Source organism: Manihot esculenta, chromosome 9 (assembly GCF_001659605.2).
Source record: "Manihot esculenta cultivar AM560-2 chromosome 9, M.esculenta_v8, whole genome shotgun sequence".
NCBI lineage: Eukaryota > Viridiplantae > Streptophyta > Magnoliopsida > Malpighiales > Euphorbiaceae > Manihot > Manihot esculenta.
Window position 1 is genome coordinate 10,841,897 of NC_035169.2, and position 26,994 is coordinate 10,868,890.

The 26,994-nt window shown below is 35.6% G+C and overlaps 2 protein-coding genes and 1 pseudogene across 3 annotated transcripts; 1 reads left to right on the forward strand and 2 right to left on the reverse strand.

Moving 5' to 3' along the window:
- Positions 1-682: 682 nt before the first annotated feature.
- Positions 683-8,494, reverse strand: LOC110623207 (transcription factor-like protein DPB). Of its 2 annotated transcripts, none has more exons than XM_043960103.1 (9): positions 7,996-8,494; positions 7,351-7,430; positions 7,151-7,194; positions 5,665-5,727; positions 5,399-5,548; positions 5,231-5,299; positions 4,999-5,097; positions 2,371-2,441; positions 683-2,035 (listed from the first exon to the last, which is right to left on the reverse strand). In XM_043960103.1, exons 1-9 carry the CDS (start codon positions 8,253-8,255, stop codon positions 1,798-1,800), a joined length of 1,074 nt encoding a protein of 357 aa, XP_043816038.1. In that variant the 5' UTR covers positions 8,256-8,494; the 3' UTR covers positions 683-1,797. The 2 variants fall into 2 exon arrangements, with proteins under 2 accessions (XP_043816038.1, XP_043816039.1); XM_043960104.1 differs by having other exon boundaries at positions 5,399-5,545; positions 7,996-8,493.
- A 1,549-nt stretch (positions 8,495-10,043) lies between these two features.
- LOC110622206 lies at positions 10,044-18,103 on the reverse strand (annotated as a pseudogene).
- A 3,779-nt stretch (positions 18,104-21,882) lies between these two features.
- On the forward strand, positions 21,883-22,371 carry LOC122724609. The gene has a single exon (XM_043960136.1). It carries the CDS (start codon positions 21,883-21,885, stop codon positions 22,369-22,371), a length of 489 nt encoding a protein of 162 aa, XP_043816071.1.
- The last annotated feature ends 4,623 nt before the right edge of the window (positions 22,372-26,994 follow it).

Sequence of the window (26,994 nt, forward strand, 5' to 3'; positions counted from 1 at the left end):
CCTCAACAGATGATATGATTGGATAGGCTCACTTTTTTTTACAAAAAACAAATTCCAATTTGTTTGATAAATATTTTCGTTTTCTTCATAAAAATTATTCAAATCACCACTATCTCTTTATATATGTAAATGTACACTGAATGGGAAGATGAATTACGTATTAAAATACTATTCAAGTGATCTCAAGATATTTTATTGGGTGATTTATTGTTTAACCCTTAAATATTTATTACCTAATTTTTCATATTTTATTAACTACATTTACCTTTTATAAAAATTAATTTTAATTTTCAAAAAAAAATCTAAAGTTGGATTATCGTAAATGAAGCAAATTTACCATTTTAATATTTTTACAACTAAAATATGTAAAATTTATAGTAAATATATTTTAAAAAGTGTTTTTCTCAACATTAATTTCAACAATAATATTGTAATTCAAGGCATTAGACCCCTAAGTTGTGTCTTCTCCCTTATCTCTCTCCCTGCAGTGCTCCTTTTATTTTTGGTTTTTTCCCCTTTCTGATTTTCATCATAACATCAAATCTGAAAAGATCAATTAATATAATAATCAAAAAACAAAAATTAACTAATAATGATTCACCTTTTTTTTTTTTTATAAATTTTTAGCAGCAATGATTTCGAATTCCTGTCACAGAAACTTTAGATTCAAATGCCATTAGTTGTAAAGAAAAAAAATATATATAACTGGACTCAAATTCAAAACCTCATAGCTTTATCAAAACTACAATATTGAGGAAAAATAAAAAGATCCCAAAAAGTTGGTCTATATTTACATGTCTGTGATCAAGAAGGTAAACAAGAACTAATAAAATCCTTCACATTGCAGATTTCTGTGGGCAAAGCAGATAAGCAACCAACAACAATCTAAAAAGCCAAATCTCTCCCTATCTTTTCACCGGTCACCAAGGAAAAGCCACCATCATCATAATAATAGGCAAGAAACGTGAAAGAAAATCAAGCAGGTCCACAAAACCAACTCCATTTCCAGAACCAGCCAATGCTTCAGTGATATCCCATGTGAGGGCACAGCAGAAAAAAATTGCTTTGTCTATATTTGGGAAAGGTTACAATATGCCCACACAGAAAATAAAAATATACAGGGACAACTTGGAAGCCCACAAGCGATAAAGGACAAGCTATAAACCAAAAATTGCAAGCAAAGATAAGGACACTAATACGGAGCTGAAGAGGGAAGAAGAGAACAAGACATTCCCAGCTATAAATGATGGCAGTTGTTAACCATTCAAGTTCAGAAATCAACAATAAATAACCAAAAAAACAAAATAGTGAAACTTTAGCCTATAGGGTATAGATAAGCAACTATTCAATTTCTTACCTCTCAAAGATCCCTGCCATGCCATGAAATGCAAATAACAAGACCGAAATGTCGCTGATTATAAACAGTGATTGCATAAATGTAATGAGCAATACAAATATCAAATTGGCTTAATTCTATGATTCTGTGTGCAGCTAAGACAAATCCCCTATAGCCTAACATAAACTGACAGACTACCTTTACTTTAGTAAGCAAAAAAAAAAAAAATATTGATTGAACAATTACAATGGCTAGCCATGGATCTAAACCTGAGAACCTGACAATTAAAATTCATGCAAGTCTCCAAGCATAGAGACTCCACTTTTCAATACCTGGATTCCTCCCAATGGGGTAAAATCAGGGAGGTGAAGGTAAATTTTAGGGGCACTCCAACCTCCTGCAAGCTACTTTACACAAATTTACAGACACAGCTGAGATTATTTCCCATGGTAACACGCTTATCAATGTTCATGCTTAACACGCGCTTTAATAATTCCAGGAATAGGTGGTGAGGTGGGTGGCCTAATTGGTGTGTTTGTTCCTGGGGAAGTAAGGATTTGTTGTGGGAACATGTTGGACATGCTAGAACCTTCACCTCCATCAGTAGCTAGATTGGGTGCCATATCATCACTCTGTGGTCTCTCACAAAATTTCATTGCCTTAAGAACATAATTATCGTCGTGCAGCTCAAAAGGGGTGCTGCAAATGGAGTAGCAAATTAAATATTAGTTAATAGTTGAGATGACACTTCACTTAACATTTCAAAATATTGGTTACAAAATATTACTCTGTTGTTTCATGAATTATTGCTTCTCTACAGGCATGAAACCTTTAATCCAAACCCCACTCCCAACCCTTACATCAATTTGATGCATTCTTAGCAGATTTAAGGAGCCACCAGATCATAAGCGAACTAGATTACTAACGGTCATTTTTAGTTACATGGCTAAACACACTGCATAATCCTCTTAATGCATAGCAAGCAAGCAAAAGAAAATGATTAGTAAGGCAAAAAGTTTATTCTGTTTCCTTACCTATTAAAGTCAAAATGCACCAGCTGCATATCTTCTGATATTTCCACTTCAACAGTTGCATGAGGGCGTGTCTATAGTTTCCAAATGGTAAGGGAAAAAATGTGACTCATAAGAAGCATATCTAAGATTCAAAGGCATAATTAGGACATGGAAGGTGAAAATTTTACAATACTGTGGTCTTATTTTCATTATTTCATTTAAAGATAATACTAACAGAAAATCCTTCTGCAAAATCTTATGATAAGGTTAAAACAGCTGAAAGCCTAGACAAGAAAGCAGATTTGTATGAAGATGCAAATTTCAGGAGCATTCGTGCACTGGTGGATGTACAAGCAAGGAAAATGAGATGTTGATAAAATACAAGTCTTACTGTGAATCCAGACATCTTGTTCACAATTTCCAGAACCAAAAAGATTAGCACATTTTATGAAAAAGTTAACAAACACCATGAAATTGCACAAATCTATTTTTCTTTTTTCAGCACAGGAGAAAAATATATTTTTGGATTTTCCCTTCACCATAATACTTAAACTATTTGATTGATTGCATCCACTCAGCTTTCCAGTAGCATCTATAATTTGTATCCGCACTCCTTATAATTAAACACTGGCCTTTTCCAGATCTGACAGGTCAAAATCAACCCCACCCATAAGAAGATTCAGAACTTAGGTCTATATGTCAACATATTTGTACATCTATATCCTTATAATTAAACACTGGCCTTTTCCAGATCTGAATGGTCAAAATCAACCCCACCCATCAGAAGACTCAGAACTTAGGTCTACATGTCAACATATTTGTACATCTACATTCATTTCTTTCTTCCAATTCTTTTTATTTGGTTTATGATCTTGTTTCTTCAAGCATTAAGAGCTTTCATTTTTTAACCTACTCTCTCTCACACACATGCACACATGAGCGCACGCACACATGTACCCGCGCGCGCGCGCACACACAATAACGCTAGATCATAAAGGGCAACATTAGACTATTTGATAATTTATATAACTCCAATAAAATATAATAGGCTATTAGGTGTACATAAGATATAGGTAGTTGTACTATACCTTTATCAATATCATACTCTTAATAAAATCAAATTAATTATAAAAAAAGTAATAATTAAATTCTAGGGGGTTCTCCCATGCAAGGTAATAAAATTGTTTATTTAGTTTGAATTATAATATGCATTATTATAAGTAGGTCTGATCAATAAACTAGTTCAAGTTACAGGATTGAACATTTTATGCCTCAATCCAATGCAAAAGGTTGGAAATAGTTAACACAAACACCAGTCCAATTAAATAACAAGGAAAGTTAAAAATATATGGGCGGTTTAGCCCTTTTCAAGTAGGAGTTGTGGTTTTCTTCATGACAATTCAGCAACCCTAGCAACCAAATGCACAGACACTATTAAGAATACAACCATGAAGGGAAAAATCAATTATAAAAAAACATTTTATAATTTCTTTGGGACTCAATTAAACAATAAATATTTAAAATCAGCTAGCCACATAAATTCTTCTCTCTCACCTATCCACCAACTTTCGAAACATAATTTAGAGTTTTCCTCTCCATCTCCTATTTGGTGTCCTGCACAGTATTTCTTATGCTAATCTGTTTAACATTTCAAATTTATCCTCTCTTCACTTTTTTCATCCTACTATATCCCTCTCTAGTTGGTCACTGTACCAGACACTTCTCATATTATTGTAGTAGGTTTGCCTGTGTCTACTTTCTGGGAATGAATGCATGCATCTAAAATGCCTCATCTAGATAGCTTTGCCACAATTATACTGAATAGCTATATTTTAAAAAGCTTCAGTTCAACCATTTGCAGCCAACATATTAACTCATAAATGTAAGTCAAATTCATTTAACATATAAACACCTCAGGTGCATTGTTCAATACGAGAGCTTGGGAATATTATGCAAAAAAATGTAAATTGTTCACACACAGATAACAGTGGACTGTTAGAATATAAGAACTATGCTCAACAGCTTAGGAAATTATAAACTCGTCTATATAATTGAAGATTATAAATCAATGTCGAGTGCAGTATTCACTAGGCAGAAGAAAAAGCTAATTAGAGAATTTTAAAGCACCCAAGGAAAGAAAAAATTCAAGTCTCCTAGATAAAGTGGGATGCACACAAGCACATGCCTCCTAAGTGATATGTCCAATGATTCCATTTTTTTATAAAATAATGAAAGTGAGTATTTATTTAGTTATCTTATTCTCAAATGCTTCAACATCTTACCATGCAAGAGCAATCATTAGGTCAAGCTAACTATTACAACCAAATAACACTAACAATTTCAAAAGAAACAATTGCAAATTGACAAACTCAACTCCAGTATTATAATGACTAACATTTCCTTTTATCTCCAAGAATGGAAGTAATGTATTAGAACGTCCATGGCACTTGCCTACTTGTTATCCACTGAAATAGGGTCCTAAGAGGGAAATTTTGAGACAGTTCTATCTTCTATGATTCTGCAGTTTTACACAAGTAGCCACTCTCAGTTGTAATTTCTAAAACCACCAATCATTTTGTTGCAAGCTGAAGATTTTTATCACTACTCAGTTCATGGCCTTTAATACAAGCAGCAAAATTGGAATTTTACCTGAACCAAAATAAAAGGCAAGGACACACCCCCATTGGGAGCGTTTCCTGAGGTGTATAGTTGCTCATTTCGATGTATCAGGTTTTGAAGACCTACGTACTTGAAAAGAGGCAAGAAGTCAATAAGCAAATTCTAATCAAACAAATGCTTAAAACAACCAATTCCAGACTAGTTACATGTGATAAGCAACTTCACGTTCAAATCCAATAGAATTCAGAGATGCTATTCTTACTTGTTCCTCCAGTTCCTGCAAATAGGCAATTTTCTTCTCAATTCTATTTCTCAATCCAAGACGCTCAGCCTGATTAGTCACATTAAAGGAGTTCAATAAGCTTATATAGATCCAGACATAAAAAAAGGGATAAAAACAACTAGACAAGCGCTCATAAGATGCATATACCTTCAATTCTTCAATATCACTCAGGCTGGTTCGAGGAAGACCTTTCCATTGTATTTCCTTTTTATCCTTAGATATGATATCTAATGCCATGAGAACATTCAGGGCATCGTATACCCTTCGCCGTATGTTTTTCTCATCATATTGTTGCTGCTTCAACAAATAAAAAGGGAGACCATCATTTAGTCTCACATTTGACTCTAAGACAAAGGGCATATTATATGCATTAAAATAACAAAGGAAACAATTATCAGTCAATTATAGGTAACCTGGTCTGGAGATGAAACACTGTTGCTAGGGTCAGCAAACTCAGCTACAAGTTCATCTGCAACCTGAAAATTCCTTTGAACGCTCAGATGTAAGCATACCCTTATAAATATAATAAAAATAAATACAAAGCAGCACAAAATTTGATAGTCTAGAACAGCATTGGTTTTGGCAACATACAGTATCAAAACATAAGCAAAGTTGAAGCAATTTAATGAGTCAACCAACTAAGTCAAAGAAAATGAGAACAAATATCAGTCAACAAAGCATATTCTTTCTATATATGACAAGTTATAAGGGCCAGCATCCAACAATTGCATAGAGATACAAGGAAATTAACATGGTATAACAATCTCATTCTGACAACATCAGCAGCACAAATTCAAAGAGGATCTGAAAGGTTATATGGTGCTTTTCTGTTTAGCTATGAAAAAGATTTTAAAAAAATCTAGGTGACTTGAAGTCTGAAATTAAACTAGGAAGTAAAAAAGAGAAACAATATTTATTCCTCTCTGGAATGTGGAAATTTTCTCTTGTCTGCTACACGGGAAGCACATCTCATTTCCTGCTCATCCCTCCTTCCAATATCCAATGAAGAACATTTCCTTGCATCAATAACCTCCTAACCATCAAACCCTAGAAGTCACTTTTGATATCATATTGCATTGCCAACAAATCCAGTAATGATCTAATATCACATAAATAATCTTGATATTGTGACCTTTCCTTCCATCTACATTGCATTCTATAGGCCCCGCAAACCCTAGAAAACTTTGATATGTATTCCATTCGTTAGAATTTAAGCCATAAAATATTTTCACTAAGTGAAGCCAAGAAATTTTAATATCTGAGAACTGCAACATGGTTCTAAAATCTGGAATGAACGAGCATAGAACCTACATTATCTCCAGGAGTTGCATTTGATTTTTACCAAAAAGACTGAAGAGAAAAACCATGCCTTTAAATCATAACTAGAGCAAGAAGCATTGGAAGCACATTAACATTTTGCAAAAGCAACATGCCAAAAGTGCCTTCAATTTCGGATAAAGCATGAGTAATCTTCGAATCCAAATCCACCTAATACGATCACTTGATGATTTTTTTTAGTCGATGCAACTCATCGATCAATCAAATCGGTTAATGAGTAAAATTCAAATTGACCAGGTTTTATCTTGTGATAGCAATAACCTACTAATACTTTTGTAAAGCAGTGCACAGAAGTTCCACACCTTTTTGGCTCTTTGCTATCCCAGAACAAACATATAGCAATCAGTTATTGTAATGCAACAGGAATGATTGTAACAAACTTGAAGTATGATGGGTTCTGCATATTTTAATATGGAAAATAATTCAATGGCAAACTAGAGCAGTATAGTAAAATAAACAGTCTATTTAATTATTTATATTTAGAAAAAGTATTTACACAAAGAAACTCAGCATTCAATTGAGAAAAGAAAATCTAAAGAGTCACTTCAGAAAACACTTTACCTCATTGTAAGTAGTTGTTCCTTTGCTTTCCACTTTTTCACACACTGAACACAATGACAAATAGTTAAAGCATAGAGTAAGAGAAAAACTCATCTTCGGCAAACTAGCCTATCTAGGGAATGGCAAGGATATAAGAACTGCAATCATATGATTTGTCAAATTCTGGCAGGGAAATGAGGGGAAAGGGATGAATCAAATACCCTTCATACTAAATTGTCGGAGTCCTCTACCACTCTTGTCAGCTCCAGCTGCTCTCTGACCTCTCTTTTTCTTCTTATTACTGTTTATAAATAAGATTATCAGTTGAATTACAAATGAAATTTAAGCTACATCCTTGACAGAATCAATTAACAAACACTAGCATAAAGATGGTGTTTGAACTAAGGACCATAACAGGAAAAATTACTAAAACTATAAACAAACACAAGTATCAGCATTTACAATTATCTACTCTATCAATGACAACGAAAGTTTTATAGAACACACGACCTCTTACAATGCAACATACACAAATTACTATATAAGCAAGAGCCAATTGAGGCTACGGAACTACAATTCGCAATTTATGCAACAGCAAGAATAATCAAACTGACCAATTCAAGCAAAAAGGAAATCAAACAATTGACCTTTTTCAATATTTTGCGCATCAAACGTGGAAGTAAACCCAATTCAAGCTTATTGTTGCACAATTACATTCCAACAATTATAATGTAATTCACACAAATTATAACTAAAACCCTTTAAAAAAAATCTAAACTCAGCATTATTAAGTACAAGAAAGAAAGCCAAAACCGAACAAACAAGAAGAAGAAGAAGAAGAAGAAGAAGAAGAAGAGAAGACTGACGCAGCGGCATCTTGGGTGGCAGCATCGTCGGTGTGAATGTCAAGATGGTTCAACCTAAGAAGAGTGGTGTCACTGGCGGGTGTGGCCATGGCCTGCTCGCTCCGGCTAGAAGGGGAACCAACGCTACCACTGGTCGAAACCGATTGACCGGAGACAGTAGTAGTTCCCCAAGACCTGGTGGTACCGCCTCTAGAGACGGTGGCAGCTGAAGGGTGGTGGTTTTTGTCCCCATCATCTCGGCGGGACCCACCAGTGACCATTAGAGGAAGCAAAGGAAGAAAATTAATCAGAGTGGATAAACAGCGGTGGCGATTGATGGGTTTTGGGCAGGTGGTGTAGTGGAAGTTATGGATTGAAATTGAAGAGATTGGTGATCTGAGAAAGTGGAGGAAGAGATTGGAGAGCAGGTGGTTTGTTTTTTCCTTTTTTTTTTTTTTTTTTTTTTTGAGCACTTGGAAAAGAGGAAAGAGGGAAATTTGAGGGTTTAGAATAGTCTGTTTGATACGGTTCCCACTTTATATTTTTGGGTGGGAAAATTAACTATATGCCCTATGTGCCTTTCTCCTTTTTATTTCTTCATAAAAATTATTATTAATTTTTCAATTTAAATTCAAGTATAATTTGCCTGTGTAAAATTATTTTTAGATTGTTGTTTTATTTCATTTATTGTTAATAGTTGTTACATGGAATTTTTTTTCTTTAATCATCAATAGGATAAATGGCATAAAAATGTAACATTTTTAATTAAAAAATTACTTCATAAATTATTGAAGGAATTGAAATTGGTATGATTTCATCCTCTTATTTCTCATATTATAAAATGAACATTTCTTCATGGATCAGTATTTATGCTGTAAGACTCATGGCCCTTGTGAGAATAATTCAATGTCAATTCTTAAAAGACGATATTGTTGAAAATTGCATTACAATTATGACACAAATTATCATTAGTGATAATAGAAATCAAGAATGCATGATATGCAATAAGATTAACTTTGTTTCTTCTATATATAATAAGCTAACGTATAATTTCAGATAAAAAATTTTTCCTTTTAATTTAATTAATTCAAAGGTAATGACTAGGAGTAGATAATTGAATTAAGATAATAGTGTGTTATATATACATATAAAGCTCAGAGGTTAGAGATATATTAGGGTCGTTGGAAATGAATCTGAGTTATGGGTCCGAAATTTTCTGAGGACGATTTTTTTTTTCAATTTATAATTGCAATGAAATTTATTTTTTAAAGAGAATCTGAAAATATAATTATCTCTTAAAATCAGAAAACCACTAATATAATATAAAGAAAAGTAAAAGCTAACTTATATTATTTCGAATTAACCACTAAAAATATGACTCCTGAAAGTAGAATAATATTAACAACTTAAAAAAATGACAACTAATAACTCAATCTCTTACCCCATAAAAATATGAATTCCTTCACTCAATATTTTATCATAACTTTTTGGGTTGATAAACACCAGAACATGAAAATTAGGATACTTTATTAATCTTTGCCAAAGAGGCCAAAAAGAAAGTGCCAAAAAGAAAAAGCTTAAAGATGTAGATGATGTATTGACCATATCAACACTGAATCTTTCAAGTGAGAATTTCATAATTATTTATTAGAAGCAAGTCCTTTCTCATATTCCATTTACTGTAGTGGAGTGAGAAGCTTCGGCTTCACGAAAAGGTTAAAGCAGAAAGGACAAAAAGAGAGGAGAGATTCAGGCTTTGAAAGTAATAAGCATGATAGTAGTGGGGCATGGAAAATGATAATTTGGATTCCAGTTATACTTGGAAGAGCAAAACATAATTCATATCATATCAGATCTGCCATGTGAATATCAAGTCAACAATTCATCCATTAGCTTTTCACTACATTATTATATGCAACGAGGGATGAGGGATCCACCTAATAATTTTTATGTTTTCTGTTTTTTAACCCATCATTTGCTGCTTACCTTTAGTTTAATCTTTTTTACTATAAATTTCATATTTATATTTAAATCAAAGCTAAATGAAAAACATTAAGAAACGTCTAAGGAGAACTTAATGTGCAGGTCTGTGACTGTGTATTTGCTATAACTTTACAATGTTTATTGTTAAACAAAAATAATCATAGAAAGAAACACAGCATGATCAGCAATTCAACTATCGCCCATCTCTACCAAAAGAATTTATAGAAGTAGATGAGTTGGTGAAAGAATATGAAACAACAAAAGTTTATACTACCTGTTGATAAAACAGTAATATATAATTTCTTGTCATTCTAGTTCGTCCAGTTTAACCTCATATTGTTCACCAGTAGAGAGGATTTTTACACCAACCATACTCTTTTGCCACTCTGTGTTTCCCACCAATATGAGCCTTTGTGCATTTATCCATGCTGCCCGTTCGAACACCCTGAGAAAGAAGTGGGATTTATAAGTTAACATAACGTTATAATTTCCAAAACGCCATGGTGAATATTGGGGGAATTCAGTACCATTTAAGAGGTTTGTTTTCCAAGACTAAACCAACACTTTGTCCTTTATCTCTAAGTGCGGTAGCAACTGTAGCAGCTGCGCCTTGCAGGTAACAGTCTAGAGCACAGACAATGTTCTCTACTTGGAGGCTGAGTTCTGGCAGTATACCCTTCTCCTTCAGTAGCTATCACCACCAGCAAAAGATAGTTGATATTCAAAAAACAAAAATAGAATAAAATAGAAGCACAGAAACAAATTAATGATTTCTTGATAAAAACAAGATAATGAATATGATCCTGAGTCATAATTTCCTGTGTTTATAATCCCAGTGAAAACTACTGAGTAAATTGTCACTTAAGAAGAAAGCTGCTTATGTCACCATCAAATTCAAGAAAACAAGCAACTGATACTCCAAACTCTTCCTGCTTGGGAGCCAAATGCAATTGTAGGTTAATTCTTTATTGGGTCGATATCCTCTAGTTAGCTACAAATCTAGAAGTCAAATACCATACACGAGGGTGTAAATAAGTACAAGCTTAACTATCACAAAATAAAAGTGTGGAAATTCCGAACTCTTCCTTAAGTATTTTTGTTTTAGGTAGGACCTTCGCTTTAAGTTTGTCATCCTGCTGTAGCTCTATGCCAACAAATATCTGTAAGAAGTTGTTCCATCCTGACGTTCACAACATTCTTTTGTTTCTCCATAAATAATTAGACATCATCATAGAATTATATATAGGGGACCACCGATCAATATAGAAAGAATTACTGAATTTGGCTACCATGTGAACCTGTTTTTTTTCCAACATGATTACCTTTACCTGAATTTTTGTTTTCTTTTAATAGCGAAATATGTGTGCTAAAATTATATCTCACTTAGAGAGCATTTGATAAGAGTAATATTACTCACTGCCAATGAACTAAAACTTTTGGAAGTTACCAAACAAACAGGAATCGAAACACTCCATCAAAAAAAGAGAACTTTCAACTTACTTCAACTATGACAGCATCACCAAATCTGAAGCCACAAGCCGGAATGTCATCACCACCAAAAGTAGAGAGTAAGCGATCATATCTCCCACCACCACATATGGCCCTCAACTTTCCTTCTCTATCAAAACCCTAGGAGAAACTTAATCCGTTTAGATGGTTACTTGAAAAGGTGGTAGGAGAAGAATCATTGTGGTCAAGCTGTTCATGATCTAATAGGATGAATAGCACTGACCACTGAAAAATGAAGATCCAAGAAAATCTTTCTAGCAGACTGTAAAATGCATATTGTCCACACGATATTGTTTTACAGAGACATGGAAGAAAGAGTTTCTTGCACAGGATGAGCTGTATGCAGTTTTCTATATAATGAAGTACCTAAAATTACACATGTTTTCAAACAAGACTGTTATATGCCACTTGTTTCATTCATTTACATGCTGATGGCACTCATGCTAATGTTTAGGATGCAAACAGGGCAAATTTGAGGTACATCGCGTAGTTCTAGTGCAGAGATTTAAATATTAAATGCTACAACTGCAACATTAGCATTATTCCTCACGGAACTTAAACTATAGTTGAAGATATCATAAATCTAATCTCAAAAACGATACCAGTGTAGTAGGCAAGGCCACGGACAACTGATGCATCAAACTGAATCCACTCAGAATAACCAAACTTTTCAGCAAGTGAGAAAAGTTGTTTAAGATCGGCAACTGCTTCCCCTGCTTCTCCAAGTACCTCTACAGTCACACAAGCAGTCAAAGAAGTTAGGAATTTTTCCATCTCGACCAGGTGCCCTTGAGCAATCATTTCAGTCATAAAGAAAAGTATGAAGTTTTCTATGTTGTTTTATAAAGAGCAGATTAGGTTTTTAATATAATTTATAGCCTAAACAGGGTAAAACTACTCGGTATAAGCTCCTTGAGTATATATTTCAGGAGATTAACAAGAAAGAGAGATAGGAGGGTCAGAGAGGGCTAATTAGCAGTAAACATAAAAATAGCATCAAAGTAAAGACTATATGATGCATCATGCAGATAATTCTAAGATCACAAAAGATCAATTTATTACAATTAAGTTAAAAATAATAATTTTATTCAATTAAGTATAACTAAACATGTTACGATCAATTGGAGAAGAGAAATTTATACTTGGCATTTTGTAGAGTCTCTTGGCTTCAAATAGAACAGTTTAGGATCCATAAGCCCTACTTATAGTGTGCCACTCTGTCTTAAAAGCTAAACGCTCTACGAGAATATCACCACATAATTGTATTAATCTAATGCGTCCTAAATGGTTTAAAATCAGCTAAATAAAACAATAAAAAATTGTCAATTTTAGTTTTGGTTGTATAGCTAAGTGAATTTATCAATTGGAACATTAAAGTTTAGTGACATAATTGTAATGAACTGTGCTCTTGTGACCATAATAGAATTCAGTGATTGGTTTAACGCTCATAGTACCCATTGTCCAACCTCTAAAAGGTTCAGGTATTAGCAGCATGAGATACATATTGCCATTTTACTAAATTTAGGATAATAGGTTTCACTTTTCTATCACCATTTGTTCCCTATTCTTTACTATAATTGAGCATTGAACACTTGTCATTTGCAATATGCCGGAGAATAACCTGAGAATCTTTGGCCAAAAAACAAAAGTAACTTCTCATGCCACTTGTTGAATCCAACCTTCCAACTTTGTCAATGACTTTATGGAAAGGACTTGCAGCAGCTCCTCAACAGCCTTCTCTGACATCCCAACTGACTTCAAATCTTTCTTAATTTCACTTATAGGAATCTTCTCAATCTGTTTGATAGACCATCAGTAGTGCCCAAAGGAAGAGAAACAAGAAATAACCAAATTAAAGCAAGACATGACTGTGCAAGCACTACATGAAATTTTCATTTATATGATTATGACAACATCAGCCATGGATATAAACAACAAAGGAATGAGGAGAGATTGCATCTCAAAACATGCCAACTTTAGCAACCAAGTAACCAACCTTGTCTATGATGATGCAAACCTTGCCAAATAAATTTTCAGATATGGAATTCCTCCTCAATACTTCCTGCAAAACCTGCAAAAGAAGAAAGTACAACAAATATTAGTATGCTAGCCAAATGCTAGTGCATTGTACAATACATTTATAATTTTATTTTTAAAATATAATTTTAAATCTTTAACCAATTTTAAGTTTTTATGTACCATAATGAAATAAATACTTAAGAATTAAAATAAACATTAATTAAATATGCTTAAGATTTGTAAAACCATTTCTTATATTAATAACTTTTTTATAATTATAAAAATTTATCACATTATAATTTTGATAACCTCACAAGATTCACATTAATCCTATCATGTTTTATTTATATATACATCAATCATATTTTAAGAGAAAATATTTTTAACAAGTATAATAATTAAGAAAATCCTATAATTTCTCTCTCAAAAAAAAAAAAAGAAATCCAAAAATTTTAGTTCAATTTTATTTAGTTAATAATAATCTCGCTAAAAGATTAGTTCATTAAATGTGATTAAATTGAAATTGTTAAAGGTTTATTCATGAATGGTATAAATTAATATATAACATTTGACAAAACACATTAAGAACTTGTGTGAAAGGAAAAGAAAATGATCCAAGATAAATATATGCGAACTATGAGATGTAAGCACATTAATTAAACAAAGAACAGTATAATAAATTTTTATTGATAAATTTGATCACAAAGCCTTGATTTTTGGCAATCAATTGTAGAGAATAATTCCTTATAATAATGAGAATAATAATGATACTTAAGAAAAATAAAAGAGAAAATTAAAATAAGATATGAACACTAATTATAGATCAAATCAATCTCTTTATAAATAGTATCACATGGCAGACTACGGAAAAACTCTTTCCATAGAACGTGCCACCTGGCGGCACCGTAGGAAAACCTACATGCTTTGTAGATATATAGATGGATGGATAGATAGACAGATGCTCAGCATGCAGGATCCACTAATTCTGCATGCATATTTCAGCATACAAAGTAAATAATGACCGTTCTTAATACCATCATATATGTACAAATAATGACCGTTCTTAATACCGTCATATATGTACAAATAATGACCGTTCTTATTACCATTACCTATATACAAACCACCACAGTAGCATTATGAAATTTTATTTATTCACCCAAAGATCACTAAAATGCAGGAACAAGAGCAGCAAATTATCTTGTCCTCAAGCTGCACAATAATCCCCACTGGAGGAAACCATCCATCATCCATGGTAACTAACTAGCCATTCACATGGTAACTTAAGTTTTTTTTTGCTCCTACTACTTTTTTATTAATAATTCCTATTGAAGTTAAGAACCCAATTACACATGCAGAATCAAGAACTCAACAAGAGAAACAAATCTGACAGTCACTCTCCCGAAAGATATCAAGTAATCTACGAAAAGCAATACCAAAAGAACCCCCACTCCAGTAATATTCCACATTCCTCCAAGAAAAATGCAATACCTTTCTGCTAGAAACCTTGAATCCAACATCTGATGCAGTTATCCCATTCCGCTTGAAAAATGTGACAATAGAAGAAATAAGTTCCGCTTCAGCCTACAAAATACAAAGAGAAATCTTAAAGAATAAGCTTGACCAAGAAACTTATGAGACATAAAAGACTAATTTAAAATAACAAGGAAATAACATTGCTAAAGTTAAAGAGTCAAGAACAAAGATTACAGTTCATTTCATCTATCTTTAGTACTTTAATGAAATGGTGTGTAAAGTAAGAAGACAAAGGTGGACATAGGGCAGAGGGAAGGCAAAAAAATTCTAAAAATTCTAAATTCTTAAAAGGTCACCTGCAATGACACCATGAGAACAATTAAGGCCATGCTCATTCAATCTGATAAAAGAAGTATACCATCAGAACAGGATAATCCTTGAGAAAGAATATAAAGCTGGCAGCACTTACTGTGACTTCGGGTACACCAACAATATCCATATTCCATTGGTAGTGCTCTTGACGACGACCCCTTGTCATCCTCTCATATCGCCAGCACTGACCCATAACAAACCAGTTCAGCAGAAGGGGTACTGATTTCTGAACCAAAAAAAACATAGGGATCAAATTCCGGACCTGCACCTGAATATAAAAAATCATAGGAAAATAAACGCATGAACACTTAAAGGGTTCTGTGCATCAAATTTGTCATATCAAAAAAGCATTGATAAGGAGAAGGATATAAAGAATAAGCATAAGAAAAAAGCCTCGCATGCTATTTCAAATTAAAAGCAGCCAATCACTAACAGATTACAATTTTCAGTACCCCTTCTGTATTACTAGTCTTGCTAGAGAGGGAGTGAGTTCAGGCCTCAATGCAACACGGCGATTTCAGCGATCTTCAAAACAGTATAGCTGCACCAAGAAATAGATCAGAAGATATGGTGTCTGAAACAAAAACATATCAAGAATTTGAATAGAAATAATTCAAGCTACAGGTTCCAATTTGGCTATTAATAGTAAATGAATAAGAAAGAATATCACACATGATACAAAAAGCAGATGCCTGCACAAATGCAAGTTGAGCACATGCATTTTTACAGACATGCAAGTACTTTTCATTTATCATTCTAAGAAGTGATAGATTGCTAAATTGGTATGCTGAAGGGCCAGAGGAACAATAGTACAAACAAATCCTGTGTTCTCATATTGCCAAATTATTGATCAAACTAATAGCAAACTTCATCCGTACTCCCCGTTTGGCCTATGCACCATCATTTTGATGCTAGATGCCATTTAAGATTTCTAATGTTTTTTAAATGCTTTTTTCTAATGTCATTTGCTGGCCACAATCTTCATTGCATTCACCAAGAAATTTACAAATTTTGAAAAGAAAAAATAAAATTACAATTTGAAAACTCTCAAGAAAAAATATTTATAGGCCCAACCCACCCCCTTTTTTTGGAAAATAAGGTATATTATAATCATAATTTTAAAAATTAAGGATGAATACATGTAATAGTTAGATCCTAAAAAATTAAATTACAAGTCTAAAGTACACCTATCTTAATAATTCCCATATTTATTTAAATTATTTAAATCTTAATTTTAATCACTAAGTTTATTAATTTGCCTCTAAAAAATTTCCTTTAAACTTCAGAGTCATAATCATATTAAATTTAACATTTAAAATTAATTTACATCAATTATAGAAAAACAAAATAAGCATTGAATTCCCCTTTTTTTGTGCATAAAATTTTTTTCTATTTATTTATCCATATAAAGTCAAAATTTTTAGTTACTGTTTATTGAAAATTTAAAATAATAAATGATTATTTAAAATATTATTTAGTTAATGAAAAATATTTTTACGCATAATAAAATCGTTCATAACTTAGCAACAACAATTTGCAACATGCTAGTCCCACATTCTAGGAGAAAACTCTAAACCATGCTGCTTTTTATCCTGAATTGCCTATATCTTTATTCTAGATTTTTTTTTTCCCACTTAGCATCTTAAGTTCTAGATTAGATGTGTGGACCAGATTTGCGAATAAGTGTAACATAGACCTTGTTTGTTGATCATTTATAACTAATAAAATATTATTTTATAAAACAATGTGGATTATTGCTTGATAATTAAAAATATAATTTATTCATTTGTATTAATCATAACAATTATTTATGTGTGTATTTTAATTTTGGCCCCCCTCTACATCTAATTTTGCTTCGGTCACTATATGAGCCACCATGATTTAGTAAAACAATTGATTCAGGATTATCACCCCAATTTAGTTAAACAAGTAATTCTAGATTGTAAGTGCCTCATTTATCAGATTAAAAATGAAAAAGAAAAAGAAGAATATTATTTTCCAAAGATAAAAATTATGAGAAATTCTAAATGTAAGCATATTAAACCAGTTCTGAACTTTCAACGCAACCAGTTGAACAATCTCATTCCATAAAGTAAGTCTTAAAGCTAAAACGTTAACCTGGTCTCTAATTTCCTCTCCGGCTTTTCTAATAAACAATGCCTCCGACTCCAACACTGGGAAATCAACTTCTTCGAATCCTTACAATATCGAGACCTTAACAATCAATAAGGAAAAAAAATTAATGAATTGTATGAATATCGCGTTGTTTCTGTGTACTCATATGTAGAGTGAGGTGGGAAGAGTTCTAACCTCCCTAAAATTGTTGAAGAGCCAGCTACGGAGGCGCATTTCTTCAGGAGGAAAATCTCTGGTTCCTTTTGGAGGATTGACGTCAATTTTTTGAACAGCCTCTTCGAGAACCACCGGCGGAGCCGATAGGGCACCGGACTTGCCACTGCTAACGCCATTTTCAGTTGGAGACACTGCGGATACTAGAGAGGAAAGAGTTCTAGGGTTTATCGAGAGCGATTGCCAGGGCAGAGGGAATTTGCGAAGCGAAAGAGAAAAATGAGAGAAATGAGTGAAGGAAAAGAAGAGCGGTTTCACATAGAGGTTGATTCGTGGGTGTGAGATATGAAGTGAAGACAGTATTGGAGGCATGACAGTGGCCAGAAGGGAAAATGCCTGGTCTCCTCTCCTCTCCTCTCCTCCCCTCCCCTCTCCTCTCCTCTCCTCTCTGCTCTCGTTTGCTGAGAAGCTAAGCAGAAGCTGGACAGTGAAGAAGATAGTTTCCTCATATTTCGGGTTTGGGCCAAAATATAAATAGCCCAGCCCAAACATGTCTAACGGCCCAATTGATAATGTTCAATTCAATTTCTTTTATAATTAAATTCAGCTCAAGTACCTTAGTTTTATATTAATCTCGTTTTAATTATTACTAACAGACCTATTTTAAAAAAAATAAAAATAAAAAAAAACTAAAAATACCAATACCAGATACTTTGACTCGGAGGGCTTATGTTCGGCTTCGATACAAGCATGACCTTTCAGCTCCCATTCACAAATCCTTGAGAATGCGCAAGAGTGATGGAGCATGGTTCACTGCAACTTTTGCTTATGAGAGGGCACCCAGTTTCTGTTTCATTTGTGGACTGTTTGATCATACAGAGAAATTTTGCAGGGAGCTTCTGAAGTTTGGGAATGCGCCAGTGGTTCGAAAATTTGGGCCAAAATTACGTGCCAATCATCGACGCCCTCAGAGTCTTGGCAGCCGATGGCTTAAGGGAGGAGGAGGGGAGCAAAGCATCCAAGGTCAGTCGAGTTTTAATTCTGGTAATTTCACTGATTGCGGACTGAATCCGCCTCCAAATGCGGGGGTCTATAATGATCATGATATGGAAAGGGGCTAAGAGGATCTTGATGTTGGGGAGGATCAAGCTATGGGTTTGGGAGTTGGTGTAACCATTGTTGATCCTAAACGGCGACGCATGGGACCCGATCACAAGAAGGTCATTGGGGAGAGGTCCTCTGTGGTACACGGTTCAAGCAGTGCAGGTAGTAATCAGTCAAAAAATGGAGTAGCAGCGGGTCCTGGGGTTCAGGCCCGCCGATCACAATGAGTTGTATTAGTTGGAACTGTCGTGGGCTTGGCAACCCACGAGCAATTCAAGCCCTGAAAGAGATGATCAGGGTTAAGAGGCCGAACTTTCTTTTCTTGATTGAAACTTTATGTGGTTCTGCTAGGGTGAATGAGATAAAAGGTTTGTTGGGCTTTGATGATTTTTTCAGTGTGGATAGTTTGGGTCATAGCGAAGGGTTGGCTTTATTGTGGAGGTCAGTCTCTTCTATCTCTCTCTTAAGTTCATCGCAACATCATATTGATACAGAAATCTGCATGGATGGTGTTGGTTCTTGGCGCTTGACAGGGTATTATGGTGAAGCTGATCGTGGCTCTCGCCACTTGTCTTGGCAGAGACTGCGTATGCTGGCATCTCATCTTGAAGCTCCCTGGGTGTGTTTGGGTGACTTCAATGATATTCTTTCTCCATCTGAGAAGCGAGGTGGTCGACCCCAACCTCCACGCTTGATCAATGGGTTTCGAAAGGCTCTTTGTGATTCTGGTCTTATGGAATTTCCTATGACAGGATACCCATTCACGTGGGAGCATAGCAGAAACAGTGGTAGTTGGGTGGAATCTAAGTTGGATCGTGTTCTTACTAATGCTCAATGGCGTGCTAGGTTCTCTAATTCTTCAGCTGAAGTGATGGGTTTCTCTACATCTGACCATCTGCCTATCCTGCTTGTAGTTAAATGCTTTGTGGAACAGCGTCATGCTCACCGGTTTCGTTTTGAGAATACGTGGCTACGTGAGACCGGTTGCCGGAATCTTATTTTTGATATTTGGCAGTTTTCTTCTAACATGGATGCTGCGGGTAAGCTTGAGGCTTGTCGTTCTGCTCTCAAATCTTGGGGTATAAATCTTCGTCTTAAGCACAAAGTGGAGATGGATGAGTGCCTTGCTATCATGTCCCGTTTACGTGGCTCTCGCCTACAGGAACATATAACTGAGTTTTTACGAGCTAAAGCCCGCTTCTTTCACCTCCTAAATCTCCGTGAGATCTTCTAGAAGCAGTGGGCCAAGCAATTTTGGCTTAAGGAGGGTGATGCTAATACTCGTTTTTTCCACCAGTCTGCCAGTGCTCGAAAAAGGAAAAACACGATTGTCAAACTGCTGGATGATTCAAATGTATGGCGGGATAGGAATTCGGGGTTGAAGGGTGTGATGACTGATTACTTTATGACTCTTTTTACTTCCCACAGTTGTAATTCTGAATATGTTTTGCAGTGTGTCCCGACGTTGGTATCACAGGATCATAATGCTTCTCTCTTAGCGCCATACAGTTGTGATGAGGTAAGGTCTACAGCCTTTTCCATGAAAATTGATAAATCCCCTGGGCTAGATGGTTTCAATCCTGGTTTTTTCCAGCAGTATTGGGATATTATAGGAGATGATGTATCTAGTTTTTGCATTGAGTGTCTGCATTCTGGGTCTATTCCTCTGAAGTTGAATGAGACGGCTTTAGTTTTGATTCCAAAAAAGTTTGTGCCTGAGCGAATGAGCGACTTGCGTCCTATAGCCCTCTGCAATGTGGTCTATAAGATCATCACTAAGATGATAGTTAAGCGGCTTAAGTCCCTTCTGCCCACCATCATCTCGGAGAGTCAAAGTGCTTTTATTGCTGGTCGAAGTATTCAGGATAATATAATCTTAGCTTTTGAGGCCTTGCATGGTTTTAAAGTACATCAAAGGAAAAAAGAGTTTTCTGGGGCCCTCAAAATGGATATCAGCAAGGCCTATGATAGACTTGAGTGGGGTTTCATTCGGGATATGCTTCTTCGGCTAGGTTTTGCGCAACAATGGGTTGCTTTGCTGTTCTCTTGTATCTCCACTGTTCGTTATTGGATCCTGCATGATAGCAAGGAGTTAGGCCCTATTGTTCCTACAAGGGGATTGAGGCAAGGAGACCCCTTATCGTCGTACTTGTTTATTCTTTGTGCTGAGGGGCTTTCCCGTCTCCTGCAAAATTATATAAGCAGTGGAAGCCTTCATGGGTATAGGGTTTCTCGGGGTGGCCCGCAGATTTCTCACCTTTTTTTCGCAGATGATAACTTGATCTTCTTCCGAGCAAGTGTTCAGGAGGCTTTGGAACTCAAGCGTATCCTTCGCATGTATGAAAATGCGTCTGGACAGGTGATAAACCTTCAGAAATCATCTATCTCCTTTAGTAGGTACACTCCTGTGGCTCTTCGGGACTCTGTATGCTCAGTACTTCAGGTTGAGGAGAAACCAGATTTTGGAAATTATTTAGGACTTCCTTCTCATGTTGGGAATAATAAGAGGGAAGTGTTCAGTTTTGTTAAGGATAGATTGTGGAAAAGGCTGAATTCTTGGAAGCATCGGGCACTGTCTCAAGCAGGTAAGGAGGTTCTCTTGAAAACAGTCCTCCAAGCTTTGCCAAACTATGTGATGAGCTTATTTTTACTTCCTCGGACTCTTTGTGATGAACTGCAACACATGATGACTAGATATTGGTGGAGTAAGGGAGCGGATCAAAATCGGGGTATTCATTGGCTGGGTTGGCACAGAATGGCAAAGCACAAATCTGATGGCGGGCTAGGTTTCAAAATTCTTCATAAGTTTAACTTGGCCATGCTTGGGAAGCAGGGCTGGCACATTATCAACAGGCCTCAGTCCTTAGTGACTCGTGTCCTTAAGGCCCGCTATTTTTCGACACAATCTTTCTTTGAAGCTCCTTTGGGAAGTAACTCTAGTTTTTTATGGCGCAGCATATGGGAAACTCGGGGTCTGATTCGAGCTGGGGCTTACTGGAGGATTGGGAATGGTCAATCAGTTCAGTCTGGGGGCAACCCTGGTTGAGAGAGCTGCCTGAGTCTCTGGTTTCCACAACCTCTCCTTTGAACTGTGCTAGAGTTGTTGTTTCAGATCTCATAATTAACCACAGATGGAACAAGAGTTTAATTGCACAGATGTTCAACGAAAGAGATAGAAGTTGTATTTTGAACATCCCTCTTAGTCTCTCATCGTGTTCTGATACATGGTGCTGGAAATTCGAGTCCAAAGGTCACTATTCGGTTAAGAGTGCATATAGGTTCCTGGTTGATGGCTTTCGACATAGGGAAGGGAGCGAGATATGGAAAAGGTTCTGGAAAGCTAAAGTTCCCCCAAAAGTGCTCAATTTCTGCTGGCGGGCTCTAGTTAATGTTGTCCCTTGCCTCTCGTCACTTCAGTCCAAGAGAGTCCCAGTTGATCCTTCATGCCCGCTGTGTCATGTAGCCCCTGAGAATGTCTTGCATATTCTGATTCAGTGCCCTTTTGCCCGCAGCTGCTGGTTAAGCTCGCCGTTGGGTTGGCCTGCGCCTTCTGCATCTTCTTTAAATGAGTGGTTTTCTTTAGCCTTCTCTTCTGCTTCTGTGGAAAATGCCTCCCTTATGCTAATGATCTTATGGGCTTTGTGACAAAATAGGAACAATGTTGTATGGAAGGGCCAGGGTCAGACTGCGAGTGGTGTGTTCTTCATGGCTCTGAATTTTTTGCAGTAATGGAAAGCAGCTCGGGTCGTGTCCTCAGTAAGCACCATTGTCGACCCGGCTCGCCCGATCTGGTCTCCTCCGCCGCGCGGTTGGATCAAGGCGAACATTGACGCCTCTTTAAGCTTGCAACGAGGTTCGGTAGGTTTCGGTTGTATAATCCGGAAGGATGATGGGAGTTTTGTGGCTGCTAAAGCAGGCTCTTTTTATAGCCAGATGGATGCAAAGTGTGCTGAAGTTATAGCATTCCGGGAAGCATTGAGCTGGATTAAAGAGTGTGGATGGGATCGAGTTCTTTTCGAATTGGATGCTCAGGTACTTGTGATGTCAGTTAATTGTGTTTTGTTAGATGATTTATCGTCTTTTGACCTTTTGGTTCAAGATTGTAAACTGCTTCTATCTAGTTATGAGGAAGCAAAATGTGTTTTTGTTCATAGATCTGCGAATGATGTCGCTCATGTTCTAGCAACATCGGCTCATTCTGAGTCAGGTCAAAGAGTTTGGATTGATATCTCTCATCTTCACATTGTTTCTTTGTTCTCTTTGAATTAATAAAATTTTCTTGTTATTTCAAAAAAAAAGATACTTTAACTATAGTTCTGTTTGTAACTACTCATCGTTTTAAATCAAAATACACTAATATTTTATTTTATTATTTTTATTATTATTAATTAATTTAATGAACATTAAAATAATTAATATTATCGAATAAGATTCAAGATCTATTTTTTTTTTTAAAAAATCATTTTTAAAGATGGAACTTAGGAGATTAAACTAATTTATTTTTTTAAATATAAAAAATTAAGAGAATCCTTAGTAAACTAAAACATGTTATTGTAGCACTGAAAATGACCAAATTGCATGATAAAGTGTAATACTTAAAAGTCCGGATAAGGATGCAATCAAATCGAGTCGAGTCGAGTTTTGTAAAATTCAGATTTATTTATTAAAAAAGTTTAGAAGTTCGAGTTCGACTCGAGTTCTAATATTTAATTCGAATTCGGCTCAAAAATTAAATATTATAATCGAGAGCTTGATTCGAGCTCGACTCGTGAAAGACTCATTCAGTATAATAACGAGTCTAATTCGAGTTCGAACTCAAAAAGCTCGATTAAGAAGCTCGTTAATAAAACTCGAGTTCGAACTCGAAAAATTCAATTAAGAAACTCGTTAAAAAAGCTCGAAACCGAGCTTGAAATTAAAAAATTCGGTTTGAGCTCAAGTTCAAGCTCGGACTCGAATTCAAAGTTCGACTTCGAGTTCAGGTTCGAGCTCGAATTAATAATTATATTTTAATCAGTTTTTAATCATCATTAATATAAATAATATACAAAAAGAGAATGCACATAAAAAATTACATAACACAATTCATAATTAAAATAACAAAAATAAATACAAATTCAACAACATAATAAAATTACACACAAATTTTAATATCAAACGAATAAAGTTGATTCCAAATGATAAAGTTGATTCCAACTCAACAACATAATAAAATTACACACAAAGTTTAATATCAAACGAATAAAGTTGATTCCAACTTCCAACAATTGAAACAAGCTAATATAATTTAATCATCTCCATACTTGCTCAACTAGTTAACTTGAATTTCAACTTCAACGTCTATATAACCTTTAAATAACACAAAAAAAAAACTCTATTAGCAACATAAACAAATGTGTCAATATCTAATTAGTACTATAAATTAAAAAAAATAAAAAAATAAATTAATTTGTACCTGAAAAATAATTATAACAACAAAGTTGAATGTTAAGGATCCAACCACTAAGGTAGTATGACTTCTTGAATATCATCTTTATCCTTTAATAGTAATAAAAGAATAAAAAAAGTTAATTACATATTATTATTTGAAAATAAAAACAATAATGTGTTATTGAACTTACTTTCTTTTTTCTCTTGATACTATAAAAGGCTTGCAATCAATCAGCTTCACAAGTTAAAACTTGAACAGTTTCTGCTCCCAATGATGCTCTACGCGGATCAATAATTCTACCTCCAGCACTAAAAGCAGATTCTGAAGCAACAGTTGTTATAGGAATTGATAGTATGTCACAAGCCATCTTTGATAATATCCTAAATTTCATGTTGTTCACCTTCCACCATTCTAAGTGTAACGACCCAGAAACCGGACCACTACCGGCGTTAGGATTCAGATCGACTTAAGGTCGCCGGAACCTGTAGCAAGCCTACTATACATTCTGTGTGTAACGATCCGGAAACCGGACCGCTACCGGCGCTAGGATCCAGATCGACTTAAGGTCGCCGGGACCCGTAGCAAGCCTAACATACATCCTATATGCCTGTTAAATCCCATACATGATCATACATATACATAAAAACTTTAAACTTTTTCTTTCATTCACCGAGCTTAACCTGTGCATACTCATACTTATGAACATAAACCCCACACTGGAGCCCTCATCAAATGCTCCAATGGGATAACATAACATATACTAAGTTTGGTTTACGTAAAACATCATAAAAATATTTCATAGATCATGTGCAAAGGGATTAACTATACATACTAGGGTCAAGCACAATACTAAACCTCAATATACATCATTATACAATACTTTACATTACATTACTTTACATTGTCATTCATGTCCACAACTAATCTATTACATACATAAACTTCTATTCCTGGTGACTTTCTGGTCTAGCCCGCACCTGCAAACCTGGGGGTTAAGGGAAAAGGGTGAGCTACTAGAGCCCAGTGAGCAGAATAGTAAAACATTACATTAAAATTCATGCTTTCATGAAATGCATCACACCACAAACAAATCACCTTAAGGATGAACTTGTCACCAATAGCCCTCTACATATCCAATAGTGCCAGGACGTAGAATGGGTCTCTGGTCTTTCCCTTACATAACATATCATAACATTCCAATGTACCAGGGACGTAGAATGGGTCTTCCTGGACTTTCTCTTACATTATGCCAGGGACGTAGAATGGGTCTTCCTGGACTTCCATACCGTATCATCATCATATCATATCATTCCATACGAGGGCTTAATGGATCATCCAATGTTCATCCACATCAACATCATATTATGCAATGCAACATATTTGTGAATTCTAATGCAAACAACCTAATATATCTCATGGCATTCGTGATGCATGAACATGCTCAAAATTTCTTTATTTACTTTGCAACATAAAGAGTCGTTCTACTCACCTCAGGCTAGCTCTGAAAAGATTCTGAAGCAGCTATCTCACTGCCGGGGTCCTCGGTTCCTCGGGTCCGAACCTACACAAGTGGACTCAAATGAGGGACCAAACATATATGAACTTGACTCTAAACATCTCTCCAAAAATCCCCCTAAAATACCTTAAAACAATCATAGAAAACATGCAAAGGAAGGCTGAACAGGGCACTTTCGGAGGCAGGTTCGGCGGCTGAAAGTCCCTCCAGAGCCGAAAGTCATGCACCTTCGGCGGCCGAAAGTGCCTTCCAGATCCGAAACTCATGCATGTTCGGCGGCAGGTTCGGCGGCCGAAAGTGCCTTCGGCTGCCGAACTTGAGTTCTTCCCAAGTGGCAGAACTCAGCCTCCTCATGCACATTTTGCCTCCCAAAACTTTCAAACATGCATTTAGCTATTCTATAACATGCATACACAAGCAAACAAGCATATAGAGGTCTCAAACTACCCTAAACCCCAACAATCAACACAAAGCATATACACATACAACATACATTATCCATAAACTCAACATTAACCCTAACAGCAATCAACTAACCTAAACATGCATTTCTACCCCATAACCCCTCATAAAACTTGTTTAAAACATGGGATAAGCTAAAGATCTACCCTTACCTCTTGAAAATCGAGAGGGGAGGCGACCTAAACTTGGAGAAATGGAGGAAGAAAGCTCCGAGGTCTCCAAGCTTCAAATCTTGATCTTAGCTCCAAAAATCTTCAAAACCAAGTTAAATAACTCATAAAAACATGAGAGACTTGAAGGAAGAACACAAGATCGACAAGGGAGGATGGAGACTCACCTTGGCCGGAAATAGGGAGAGAAAACTCGCCCATTTCGGATAGGAGACCCCTTTATAGGTGGCTGGCCAGGCCACTTTCGGGGGCCTAACGTGCCTCCGCATGCATCCCATGTTCAGCGGCCGAACATGAAGTTCGGCGGCCGAACCTGAAGTTCGGCGGCCGAACCTGAAGTTCGGCGGCCGAACCTGGGCCCTTCCTTCATTCTCTTTCTTTCTTTTCTATAAAACTTTTACTCAATTTCTTTCTTCATAAAAACCATACAATATATGAAAACATTTTATAAAAACATGATTTTACCCTTCTAGAGGGTTCCGACATCCGAGATTCTACCGGACGGTAGGAATTCCGATACCGGAGTCTAGTCGGGTATTACACTATGTACCTGATAAAATTCCATACATGATCATACATTTTCATAGAAATTTAAACTTTTCATATACCAAACTCGACCTGTGCATGCATCATAAACTGTATACATAAAACTCACACTAGAGCCCTCATTAAATGCTCTAGTATGGTAA

Excerpts from the sequence above, each read along its gene's own strand:
- LOC110623207 (XM_043960103.1), bottom strand. The coding sequence starts at position 8,255 with ATGGTCACTGGTGGGTCCCGCCGAGATGATGGGGACAAAAACCACCAC. Across the intron at positions 7,195-7,350 it reads CCGACAATTTAGTATGAAGG|TGTGTGAAAAAGTGGAAAGC; the intron begins GTATTTGATTCA and ends CATTGTGTTCAG. Across the intron at positions 5,728-7,150 it reads GAACAACTACTTACAATGAG|GTTGCAGATGAACTTGTAGC; the intron begins GTAAAGTGTTTT and ends AGGAATTTTCAG.
- LOC122724609 (XM_043960136.1), top strand. The coding sequence starts at position 21,883 with ATGTTCAACGAAAGAGATAGAAGTTGTATTTTGAACATCCCTCTTAGT.